The sequence below is a fragment of the Papio anubis genome, chromosome 8 (assembly GCF_008728515.1).
Source record: "Papio anubis isolate 15944 chromosome 8, Panubis1.0, whole genome shotgun sequence".
NCBI classification, from domain to species: Eukaryota; Metazoa; Chordata; class Mammalia; order Primates; family Cercopithecidae; genus Papio; species Papio anubis.
Genome location: NC_044983.1, coordinates 45,801,044 through 45,815,110, shown reverse-complemented (window position 1 = coordinate 45,815,110; position 14,067 = coordinate 45,801,044). Strand labels below are relative to the sequence as shown.

General features: G+C 36.3%; 1 protein-coding gene across 1 annotated transcript in view; it reads right to left on the bottom strand.

The window, feature by feature from the left end:
• The window catches only part of SNTG1 (syntrophin gamma 1), an 895,276-nt gene that overhangs the window by 393,926 nt on the left and 487,283 nt on the right, over window positions 1-14,067 (bottom strand). The window contains exon 4 of the mRNA XM_031669313.1: window positions 7,435-7,569. Within this exon, the coding sequence (XP_031525173.1) occupies window positions 7,435-7,569 (135 nt within the window). The remainder of the gene's footprint in view (window positions 1-7,434; window positions 7,570-14,067) is intronic.

The following is a 14,067-nucleotide window of genomic DNA, read 5'->3' as shown; positions in this document are numbered from 1 at the left end:
CATCAATATTTAAAACTGGCACAGGCTAAATTTAATTTTCCTTCAGGGTACATTGAAGGGTATAGTATCATGAGAACAGCCACAGATATCTCTGACTTAGAGTGGCAAACCGTTCAGAAGGATGACAGGAACTGAATGTCAGATTTCAGTTCCCCCGGAGCACCAGGGGAAGATGATCACTTTCTTGTATGTTAACTGAAGCTTTAACACATCTATCTGACAACTGCCATGCATCATTCTGATCAACAGTCAATCTACTATCTGCATCTAAAGATCTTGAATAATTGCTGCCTACGTTTTGATACTATTTTTAAATTATCACAGATGAAACAGGTTTTATCTGATATGAACTCAATGCTAAAACTTCAACTGTATAATCTCTGAATAAATTACAGAATGTTCTTCAAAAGTAGCTAATAAAAGGCACTGGGGGAAAGCAGTATTTTTCTGACAGAAGTTACAGTAAATGCATGGATATTTCAGTTTTAACTCTCTAGCTGTCTCTTGTAGGTGAAAATGTTGATACACGTTTCTAAATGATCAACATTTTATAGGACTTTCGGCATAACTAGAATTAGAGTCAGATGTGCTAAATATGTCAGAGTGTTTTTTTCTCTGCGCCACCTCCTCAAGCCTCTCAGGAGCTACCTGACTTCTATTATAAACTCCCAGACGCACTAATCAGGGAGTGATGATCAGGTTTAAGCCCCACTTGATGGGGGTTATTGTTAAGTCACCTTCCTTAGAAACTCACCCTGATAAAGCCCTAGAGCTCAGCTACAGGTTCATCAGCCTGTGGTTTTCTGGTGCTGACTCTGGGATTATTATCTGTTCCCATAGTTTCCTCTCCTAATTCTAGAGGTTTGTGAAGCAAAGCCTTTTCCCAGGGGTCCCTTCACTATCCAAATCCTATATCCTGCCCTCTCACAGAGGCGGCCCTTACATACTTACCATGAATTCTCAATTCTGGTTTCTGTAACTGAGCTATGCTCCACAGTATGTCCAGGAATTCAGAGCAAGGAGCTAAGAGGGTCACTTGGCATGATGCCTGGGTTTTGGCCCATCTGCCAATCCTTGATTTTCAGATACCAACATTTTGCCCGACTACAGCTTCTCCGAATGCTCAGTTCTATGCCCCCTCCCTCAGAGTGAGCCTTTTGCCTGGGCTCACATCCCACTGTTTATCCTCCATGGACAGTAGGTTAATGTTGGGGCTGATGAAACCCTCTCCTGCCTCTAGTGCAGATATAGAGAAATTGTCGAGCTTACCACTAACTCCCTATCCCAGACCTTCTCCCACTGCCACCCTTGAGTCCCAGTCCATAAGGGCTTTTGGAACCACTTTTGCACAATTTTAACAATGACAGAAATCTAGCATAACTGACTCCCTAGTGCTTCTAACTGCACAAGCCTTTGCTTATTTCTCTGCCTAAACCAAAATAACTATGGGAGAGATTTACTTTATAATTTAATGGAAAAATTTAGTTTATAGTTTAAAGCAAGGATGATGATAGTCCCTTCCCAAAGTTAACCTTTTCCCTATTTGGGGACTGAAACTGTCTTTGTAAAACTAATGAAAGGCCACAAAATTATAATTATGCTAGGGACCTGAATTCTGCTAAGATATAGGCATAAACAGCACCTAGGCATTGTTTCCTAGCTTGTTTTTTATAATTGTTTACTGCTCAGGATTCACATAGCCAGGTGTCCGAAGATTTGTAACTTCCCCAGTTGCCCCTCTAGGTAACATTGCTATTGTGAAACCTCAGCCTAGTCTTTGAGATATTTTTCAGACTTTGCATTCTAGTATACCAGCTAATGCCACCCAGACAAGTGACTCCACCCAGGAGCTAACTAAATGCCTGAAGACAGTTTTGGCAGCACTGCGATTTAGGCCCTGATCCATCCAGTCAGTAGGACCCATTGCCTAGCTGCCTGCCCACCAAACTATCCTTAAAACCCTAGTCTTCAAATCCCCAGGCAGAGAGATTTGAGAAATATCTCCTGTCCTCTTTGCTTCACTGCTTTGTAAGTATTAAAGTCTTCCTCTAATGCAGTACTGGCTGTCTCATTGTATTGGCTTTTCTTCTGTGCAGTGGGCAAGAAGAGCTTGACTAAACCGTAACATTTTCTTTCAGCCTGAGCAAGGCAGGTCAAAAGTGTCAGGCAAAAACAATCCTAGAAGCAGCTTTCAGCTAATGTGATAGACCTGAAAATATAAACAACTTCCTCCCTATTGTGGAGTTGGAGAAAAACGTATAACATTCTATAATTCTCAGGATTTTTCAGCAAAGTGGAGCTTCATTTTTCCCCCTCATGAGTAAACTGCCTGATAGCAATCTTCTTCTCAGCCCCTTGCCCCTGACTGTCCTATTTTCCACCCAGACCTTCAGAGCATTGCTTCCAGATAACGAAATAGCTCCTTGCCTAGGGTTCCTCAGACTGACATTTGCCTTTCCTTAGAATATTCTCCTAACCTTTCCACTCACTTACACAGACTGAGAGTTAACACTCTATTTGTTGTAATACTCAGATAAGACTTTCTGCTCTCCAAAATTGGATGATTATCTCTGGCCTAATCTCTTACTGTCTCAAATGCATCTCGTAATTAGCTGGTAAGTGGGGTGATCCCTGTCCAGAGAGCACATGGACTATGTATTGTGGTAATACAATACAAACAGTGCACTGTGAAGGGTCAAGTTTAAAGAGGGTATCTTTTAATACAAAGGTGTCTGCGGGCCTTTACCAGTGGGAGGCTTTAAAAAACAGAAAAAAGGAGTTTTCTCAGAGAAAATCTGGCTCTCTGAAAGTACGGTGCACTACTTTCTCTGTTGTAGATTGGCTTTCCTCAGATGCAGACCTAGAAGTTAGAATTCCTTCCTGGGACAGAGGTCCCAGGAAGTACTTTCAAGTAAGAAAAACAATTTATAGAGCAGAAGAAAAAAAAATTTAAAAGCACACTTGATCATCTCAATTGATTCAGAAAAAAGCATTTGACAAATTTCAAGACCTTTTGATATAAAATTCAACACTGCCTCAATACTCAGCCAAGTAGGAATAGAAGAAAACTACCTCATCATAACAAAGGCAGTATATGAAAAACCCGTACTCAAAAATACTCAAAAATGAAGCTTTTCCTTTAAGGTCTGGAATAAGAAAAAAAAGTCTGCTTTTACCACTTCTATTCAGCATAGTATTGGAAATCTTAACCAGAGTAATAAGGCAGGAAAAAGATATAATAGTCATCCAAATTTGAAAGGAATAAGTAAAATTATCTCTGATCACAGATGACATAATCTTATATGTAGAAAACCATAAACATTCCACAATAAACTATTAGAACTAATAAATTCAGCAAAGTGGCAGAATACAAAATCAAAATTTAAAAATCCATTACATTTCTATGCACTAACAATAAAAAATCCAAAAATAAATTAAGAAAATAATTTTTAACAATACTATCAAAAATTATCAAATACTAAGGGTTTAACTCAAGCAAGGAGTTGAAAGACTTGTACACTGAAAACAACAAAGCATTGCTAAAAGAATGTAAAGTATACATAAATAAATGGAAAGATGCTATGTTCATCTATCAGAAAGCTTACTATTATTAAGATGTCCATACTACTAAAAGTGATCTACAGATTCAACATGATCCTTATAAAAACTGCAATGGTATTTTTTCAAGAAATAGAAAAATTCATTCTAAAATGTATTTGAGATCTTAAGGAACCCAAATTAGCTGATTTCAAAATTTACTATAAAGCTACAGTACAAACGAACAAATAAACAAAAGGCACAACTGTGTGTTATGGGCGTAAAGACAAATATATAGACTAATAAACTAGAATAGAGAGGCCATAAAAACCCCCTTATGTATATGGCAATTTATTTTGGACTGGATATCCAAATGCTAAAGAATGAAGTTCGAACTTTAACTAATGCCATGTACAGAACAGAAATTAACTTAAAATATAACCAAACCTACAAGTAAGAGCAAAAATTGTAAACTCTTAGAAGAAAATATAGGGGGAAAAGATTCATGACACTGAATTTGGCAATTATTTCCTGGAGATGGTACAAAAGGTACAACCAATAGAAGAAAAAATTGACACAGACTTTATTAAAATTAAAAACTTTTGTGCATCAAAATACTATTAATAGAGTAAAAAGGCAACCTACAATTTGGGAGAAAATATTGCTAATCACATACCTGATAAAGGACTAGTATCTAAAATACATTAAGAACTCCTGCAACTTAGCTCCAAAAACCAAACAATCCAATTCAAAAACAGACAAAGGATATGAATAGACATTTATCCAAAGAAGACACACAAGTAGACAATAAGCACATAAAATAATGCTCTACATTATTAATTGATAGGAGAATGCAAATGGAAACCACAGTGAGATTCAGCCTCACACTTATTTGGATAGCTATTATCAAAAACACTGAAAACAACAGGGTTGACATGGATGTGGAGAAATAGGAACTCTTGTATTTTGCTTGTTGAAATGGAAAATGGTACAACTACTGTGGAGAAGAGTATGACAGTTTCTTAAGAAGTTGAACAAAGAATTACTGTTTATCCAGCCATTTCACTTCTGGGTATATACACCAAATAATTGAAAGTGGTGATTCAAGCATATTTGTACGCCCATGTTCTTAGAGGCATTTTTCCAAAAAGCCAAGGTGGAAACAAACTCAATGTTCACTGCCGAGTGAACATTGATAAACAAAAGGTTGTATAAATACACAATGGAATGTTATTCAGCCTTTGAAAGGAATGAAATTCTGATATATCCTTCAACATGGATGAACCTTGAAGACATTATGATAATTGAAATAAGCCATCCACAAAGGGTCAGATATTGTATGATTCCACTTACAAGATTTACCCAGAATAGTCAAATGTAGAGGCAGAAAGTAGGACAGTGGTTAACAAGGGGTTAAGAGGAGGAGTACGGTTCAGTGCATACAGAGTTTCAGTATGGCATGATGAAAATTCCAGCAATGAATAGTGGTGGTAGTTACACAACAAAGTGAATGCACGAAATGCTACTGAACTTTATACTTAAAAATAGTTAAGATGGTGCATTTTATATTATGTATATTTTACCACAGTTAAAAAAAAAAAAAGAAAAACAAAACTTAACTGACCATATAAGAGTGGGTCTATTTTGGGCTCTTTATAATGTTCCATTGACTGATATACTTGAATTTATTACAACATTACATTGTATTTATTATTAGAATCTTATAGCAAGCTCTGAAATCAGTTAGAATAAACCCTCCAACTTTGCTCTTTTTATTCAAGATTGTTCTGGTTATTGTAAGTCCTTTATATTTCCATGTGAATTTTGGAATCAACTTGTACATATCTGCAAAAATATTTTGGGGTTTTGACTGGTTTAGGGTATCTGGAAAGATGTGACAGCTTATCAACACTTAGCTTTCGAGTTACGATCATGTCATATTTCTCCATTATTTGTTTATTTTTTAAAATTTCCTTCAACATAGTTTTTATAGTTTTCAGAACAGAGATCATATACATCTTTTGTTAAATTTGTTCCTAAGTGTATTGTTTTTCTGACGTATTGTGGATTGCATTTTTATTTCATTTCTAGTTGCTTGTAGGTAGTTTTAGAAACACAATTAACTTGGGCTATTGTCCTTATTCCCAGCATCCTTGCTAAATTTTTGTGTTATTCTATCTTTTGTAGAATTCTTAAGGTTTTCTATGCATACCATCATGAAATCTACAAGAAAAGCCATTTTGCCTCTTCCTCTATAATTTTTGTTCTTTATATATAATTTGTGACTTGCTGTAGGAGCATGGTGAACAACTTTGATTAGTGAGCAAGGTATTATCCTTGACTTGCTTTCAATCTCAGAGAGAATGTTCAATGTTAACTAACATATTAGAGAGAGGCTTTAATTAGATGACAGTTGTCAGATTAAGAAAAATCTTGTCTACTCATATCTTGCTTAAAGTGTTTTGTAAAAATGGGTGTTGAATTTTCAAATGCTTTTTTGAATTTGTTGACAATGTCATAAGATGTTTCTCCTTAATTCTGCCTTCATTCTTCCTAGCACTCTGAGCTTTATTTATATGTACAATTATCTTTTAAGGGGAAGGTAGGTCTATGTGTATCAGTTATTATTGACTGTGAAACTTAAAATCAATAATATTATTTCAGTATTGAAGTAGTAAATTTTACTGATTTTATTTTTTGATCTGGGGACCAGTGTGGTATATTTATTCTAGAGAGTTGTATGACTCATGCCACTTCTCTGTTATTAACCAAAGGGAAGAAAGGACAACCTCATGGGAACAGTTTAATCAGCCTTGACATCCAGGCCCATGATTCAGAATGATTTAAATGGTCTGTGACAAAAGAATAGTTAACAGTCTGTAAAATGTCTATTATCTTTAGTTGGCAAAGGCCTATTGATTTAGGGCCTTGAGTTACTCCCATAGGGTATTAGTAAGAAGTGATGTGAGAACTCAAGTTCAGCATTATTTGCCACCTACTAAACACTCCAAGGTAAGTCTATTAATAAGGTACAAATTAAATCTTCATGCTAAATAGCTGCAGATGTTTGGGAAAAGCAGGGAGCAGACTACATGCTACTGTCTATAATTTTCTTCTGAGATCACATATGGCAACATTGTTAAAAAAGATGTCTTTAATGGTATTATTATACAATGAATGATAAACTCCATAACTTGTTTTATGACAATGTCTTTTAGTGGAATAAAATCTAATCTCATCTAAGGATGTCTTCCACAGCTATGCTGCCTCGACATGAGTAAGTACAGCAATCAGTTTTGCACTGTAATGTATGGCTCTTTCTGAAGCTAGATTAGGAGCAGTGTAATGTGTCAATGGGTTGGAGCATTGAAGAACAGAATTTGCTACAACACTTGCGCATAATTCTATTAGGGAGGTCCACAGAATCATTCAGACACTATCCCAGGGGAATATCACTCACGCTGAGTTCAGTGACCGCTGCCTAATGTCTCCTGCTTCAGTGATGCTGAAGGATGGGCCCCACCCTGACACCACTCTCAATAGTCCAAGTTCATGAAACGTAAGACCAGAGCAGAGGACACCACCATGTGCAGTTCTCAATTAATTCTCTATGTGAAAAGGTAGAATGATCAGAAAATCCAGTGTCACTCTCATCATATGATGACAGCTAGGAGTCATAGACAACAGGCTGGAGATGGGCCCAAAAGGCATGTTCATGGACCCTAGGCAAGGTTCTCATACAGGGCCACTGCTTACTTAATGATGTAAGCAAAAATTACACGCAGAACCATTGACTAGACACTGAAAGAAAAACATATTTAAAATGGTCTTTGAATAAACATTTTTATTAACAAAAAACAAACACAAAAAAATTCAACAGAAGAAAAAGTTACTTACACCAGAATAGAAAGGCTCACCAGACACACATATCACATCCTGTTCCTGGATCATCAAAATATCTTTGGCTAGGTGCAGCCGGACTTTGAAAGGCTCCTGGTTACCATCCTGCAGCAAACAAATTCCTGTCTTTGTCTTCAGATTAAAAAAAAAAAAAAAAAAAAAAAAAAAAGAGGAAAAATTATACTTAGTTTATAGGTTGTAATTTTGTGGCCAATTTACAGCAAAATATGGTGAATAACATTTAAGAGGTGGTGAAAACACACTCTGATGAGCCTGAAATTGAATACTTAGCATGGGTGCAAGGGAAAAGGAGAATGATTTCAAGTAAAGCGAACTCTCGGATAAGGAAAACGATGTCACAAAATTCACACAAAGAAGTGGGGAGTAAGAATTATGGTACATGTACTATATTTTTAAAATAATGAGAGGTTTTGTAATACTTATAATCTAAAAATAAAAAGGTAATAGCTTTATTGAGATATAATTCAAGTTCCATACAATTCAACCTTTTAAAATGTACAATTCATATTTTTTTAAATATAATCAATGGTGTGCAACCATCACTGTAATCAATTTTAGAACATTTCCATCACTTCAGAAAGAAGGATCACATTCCTATTTCTCCATTTCCTCTCCCACTGCCCCAGCCTACTGTAAACTCCAGTATTTCAGCATTCCTAGTCACCAACAAACACATGCATGCATACACACATGCACAGACATGCATGAAAACACACACAGACACGCACACGCACACGCACACAGAGTTTATACCTAGAAGGAAATAAGGGTAACAAGGTGAAGCAAACTACCCAAATTAACATAGTTAATTAAAAACAGAGCCTAGTTTAAGACCCAAGATTTTTGATGCCTAATCCAATATGTTGGCTTTATATACTTTGGGGAATTGTGAAAACGGACTGCAAAGATTTCTGAACTTGTGCTATTACCTAAGTAATCACCAAATAAGTCCATGAGTCTTGTCACTTATCCAGAATACACATATTAATCTGGATTAATATAAATATTGTCCCTAGCAAATGCACTTAACATTCCCATTTGTCACAGACACAAAAGGTAATTCCTTTGAGACAGAATATAATATTTAGCTCTTATTCTGCACCAAAAAGTCCATAGGAATAATGACCACTTTGGAAATGACATTTTCTTTTAGTAATTATTGAGTCATTCTTAACATAGTGGAATATATATATGGGGATATATATTTATCCTCAGAGTTAATTGGTTAATTAATTTCAAATTTAAAAAATTAGCAAATAGTAATTGCATGTATTAATGCCAAACAATGTGAGGTTTTGATGCATGTATATATTGTGTAATTATTAAATCATGTTAATTAGCATATAAATCACTTTAACCACTAATAATGTATGTGTTGTGAGAACATTCAAAACCCTCTCTTCCAGCTATTTGTGATATACAATATTGTTAGCTGTGATCATCCTACTAGGCAATAGAGTAACAGAGTTCATTCCTCCCATCTAACTGTAATATTGTACCTGTAGGCTAACATCTCCCCACCTCTGACCCTTCCATGAGCCCCAGTGTGTGGTAACCACTCTTCTACTCTGAACTCCAACATCACTTACTATCAGGAAAATGCAATTCAAAACCACAATGTAACACCACCTCACCCAAGTTAGAATGGTGACTAACAAAAAGACAAAAACTGGCAAATGCTGGTGAAGATGTGGAGAAAAGCAATCTCTTATACACTGTTAGTAGAAATGTAAATTAGCATAGCCCTTACAGAAAACAGTATGAAGATTCCTTTAAAAATTAAAAACTGATCCAGCAATTCCATTACTGGGTATATATCCAAAGGAAATGAAAAGAGTCTGTCAAAGGGACATCTGCACTCCCATGTTTATTGTAGCACTATTCTCAACAGCTAAGATATGAAATCAATCTAAATGCCCATCAACACATGAATGGATAAAGAAAATATGGTACTTATACACAGTGGAGAACTATTCAGCCATAAAAAAGGAATAAAATTCTGTCACTTGGAACAACATAGATAAGGCTGGAGGACATTTTGCAAAGTAAAAACTGCCAGGCACAGAAAGACAAATATCATATTACATCACTTATATGTGAAATCTATCTTTAAATTTAAGGAGCACGCTATCCCAGGCAAATAATACCAGACTTTCTCTTGGAATATACATTTCCATGGCTATTGCTGGGAGTCTGCTACTTTATCCTCTGTAATATTGATGGGAATATATTTATATACTGCAGCCTCCAAAGGTATCTCTTTCTCTAAACTGCTTTTGTTCTTGTGTGCTAATGCATACTCTTTTGCCATCTATCATATACACTCTTATATTAGTTTAGAATTATTTTGTAAAAGTTATGATGTATTTTTAGGAAAAACAGAAGCTTTTTCATGAGCAAGGAAAGCATTTTTTCTTCATCCATGGCACTAGCACACACATGCTCATGAAACCAGGCTGACTAATCTAGAGAAAATTTTAAGTGAATATATCTAGAGGACAAAAATCTTTTAACACAAGCATATTGTACTTTCCCTAATATAGGACATAATTTTCCTATGTTTTTACACAAAGTCACTCACGTTTACAATGGGATATTGGAGAGGGGCCGACATGGAGCCTTTCTGAGGGGCGAAGCCACTCTGAGGAGTGGCAATATGAAATAATACATCAAAGCCAAGTGATCATAAATGAACACATTTGCTGATTTCTTAGTACAGTACATTCCAGGACATTTCTCCCCCAGAAGTGTAACGGAATAGCTGGTAATCACAAATAATGCTCTGTTTGAACTTCAGGATGAGAAAAGGGTTTGCCCTGAAAGCCCAGAAATATACTTTTGGTACACATCAAAGAGATGCCAAAGATCATCCAGGGAAAGTTTGAGGAGCTAAAACAAAACTATGAGGATACTCTCATTTAATTTTTATGTGGCCAAAGCTATCATTCACGTAAATACTATGTAAAATGTTCACAAATTATTAGATAGTTGTCTGGAGAACAGAATACAGTCTTTGAGCTCGCTTTTGGATTCTGAAAGGACAAGAGTTGCAGAAAATAAAGAATGAGGAGGATTTTTTTTTTTTTTTTTTTAGAATAAATCACAGAAGCACACACACACACACACACTCACAAACACACATTCCAATAAATAGCTACTGGAGAAAACAGCACACAAAGTGCTAAAACAGATCGGTTAAAATACGTTTCCAGAAGTTAGAGATGTTACACATGTTACCATGAAAATTCAGCTGGTGCACATGGAAACACATCTAAAATCCCACACATGTATTAATTTTGCAAATACTGTGCAGCATTAACAGAGAATCAGACATGAATTAGACAATAGTCCCTGACCTCATAGTATTCGTACTTATTTTACCTTATGTTATTTTACTTTTTTCTTGAGGCGGAGTTTCGCTCTTGTTGCCCCAGGCTGGAGTGCAGTGGAGCGATCTTGGCTCACTACCATCTCCGCCTCCTGGGTTCAAGCGATTATCCTGCCTCACCTCCTAAGGAGCGGGGATTACAGGCGCCTGTCATCACACCCAGCTAAGTTTTTTATATTTTTAGTAGAGACGGGGTTTCACCACCCTTTTGGCCACGCTGGTCTCAAAATCTTGACCTAAGGTGATCCGCCTCGGCCTCCCAAAGTGCTGGGATGACAGGTGTGAGCCACCGCGCCCGATCTCGTACTTATTTTGAAAGTACATATATAAAAAACCACAATATGACATCTGATAAGGGAGCAACATGGGGACAGGAATTTAATATTCTTGAGGGATGGGGGTTTATGGAGGATAGGAAATATGTGTGGTTTGTCTTGAAAAAAAAATAAACTGAGGAAACCATAATTAAAGGAACAAATGTCATTTTAATCAAGAGGAAACACATGAGTAAAGATATGGAAGCGTGAAAATGCACGCCACGTGATGATGCAGGAAAATGAGGGTGCGCTTGCCGCTGAGCCTGTGTAGTCCAGCAGGGGCCGCTGCGGGAGAGATGTCTGGAGAGGACCAGGCGGGCCAATGCCCTGTATGATGGGCGGATGGTGGACGGTAAGGGAGACGCCATATATAAATGTGAGCAAGAAGATAATACGTTCACTGTTATGTGTTCTAAATGTATTTCTTGTAGCAGAGTAGAAGACGGAGAAGAAATGGGAAAGTTAAAACACACTTACTATTGACAGAAACAGGCACTGAGCAGGGAAGTTGGGGACTGATAAACAGGTGCATTAGAGTCAGAGCTTCTCTGGGAGATGCAGGAAGATGGATAAACTCCATTTCAGGGCACTGTCTTGATTAGAATCAGCGTTGCTGGACTAAGATCCTCACTCATGAAATATGGTCATATATTTCATTATTTGTTGTTTAATAATAATTATTCATATAGTGCTCACTGTGTGACAAAAAGTATTAATTTTTTTTTCTCCCTTAACAAAAATTAATGCAGCCATCTGCCTTTACAGATTAGACAAGTGCAGAGGGACCCAGAGGAAGAATTCAACCCAGGCAGCTGGACTCTTCACCGCACGGCCTGCTTTACCTCATACACAGATTATTTAAGAATGCCATCCCCAGTTGTCCTGCACACAGTGACATGGCTACTGGCATCTTTCACTGGAGAGAATTATGGTTATCAATAATCTCCTATTGGGGTGTGGATAATTTTGAAAAGAACACTTGAAGCAGCTATTCTTCGTATATGGAAGCAATGACCACTAGAGAGAGAAAATGAGTAAGAGACTACTCTGGAACTTACAGATGGTCTTCCCCAAAGTCAGACTACTAGGAGGCTGTCTGATAGAGGAAGAAGTTTGGTCTCCACTCCTTCCTGAAGTGTTTTAAGAGCTAAAAATGGGAGACCGAATCATGGGAGCAGTTGCTGGTTGGTGCTGCAAACCTAAAACAGCCCCACCTGCAAAGTCTTTACAGATCTGTGGACTCAAATTATTTAGATATCAAAAATCACCTACATAATTATTGGTCTCAAATTTTAATATAAACTGAAGACACACACTTATCTTCTTTCTTTCTATTAATGTGACATCATTTGTCTCCAAATTTTGTTGACTTTTCATACCATTGTACATAAATAAAGGAATGTATGTGATATAGATACTGTATGAACATATTTTGTACTTTATAAAATATACACCAAACTTATAATTTTAAAGGGATGATTAATTTAAAAATGATACCATTGAGGACATAGGCGTGGGCAATGACTTCATGTCTAAAACACGAAAAGCAATGGCAACAAAAGCCAAAATTGACAAATGGGATCTAATTAAACTAAAGAGCTTCTGCACAGCAAAAGAAACTACCATCACAGCGAACAGGCAACCTACAGAATGGGAGAAAAATTTTGCAAATCAAGAAAATGTTTATGAATTTGCGTGGGTTTACTCTTTAAACAAATCTCACATTTAACTTCTCTCACATTTAAACTTATTAAGAATTTGTACTTTCTTAAATGTAGGACCTACGTTGGATCTTTATAAAAGTAGAATGTCATCCATTTTCTACTTAAAAGTTAAGACCCTTTTAATTTATGTTCTAGTCTTTCAAAAAGTACAACATGTATTTTAATGAAACGTTAAAATTTAAGGTCTTTTAATTTTGAAATATATTCACAATGTCAGATGTAAAAAATGACAAACTACAAAAAGTAGACAAAGACCGTAATATGAACTGCAAATTTTCTTGCAAGCATCCACAGTATTTCCATGTTTCAAGTGCCAAATACTATTTAATTCGTTTTGTCTTACACTGTACTGCATTGTAGCAGTAGTGCACTAAATGTTCTTTTAGGTGAAGTGCTTCAAACTGCCTCATCATTTACATTGCCATTCCTGGATTACTTTTAATCATGGCCTTTTCCTTAACTAAATTGTAGCCATTGTTCAAGTCCTAGCGCCAGAATGAATTCTCTTTGAAGCCTTCTGAAATCATTCTATTCAAAAATGAGGAATCATGAGTAATTTAATTTCCTCTTTCCTCACTTTCCTGAACACATGGATTCCGTTAAGTAAATATTTGCCCCAAAATTGATCATGATTGTCTTTTGGCATCACATATAGTGACTTCAGCAATATTTAGCTATATCTCATATAAGTGATTTAATTTCCTCTTGTATATTGTTATCTCAGTAACAGATTGTCACTCTTTTCAGTTCTAAGGATTACTAATTTACAAGAACTAGCATAGTGATCACAGCATTACCATTGTAAATAAATCTTCTGAATCTTAACAGAATTCGAGAAATATCTCAAATCAGTACATCAAAACAATTTTGTTTACAAAAAGGTCTTGTAAATCTTTCCAGCCTCTGAAATCCAAAATAAACCATTTGTTAAAATAGTATTTGGCCACTGTCCAGTCTCTATCATATGAATGTCATGTGTCCCGTAAGTATCTCATTCACACAAATATCCACTGGGTTTCAATGAGTGCCTTACTAATCAAGACATAAGGGTTGCATATTAATGGAAATAGAAGACTTGCTACATTTAAAATTAAGTATGCAATTAAAACCAGAAATGGCCTGGGTGCGAGGGCTCACCCCTGTAATCCCAACACTTTGAGAGGCCGAGGCAGGTGGATCA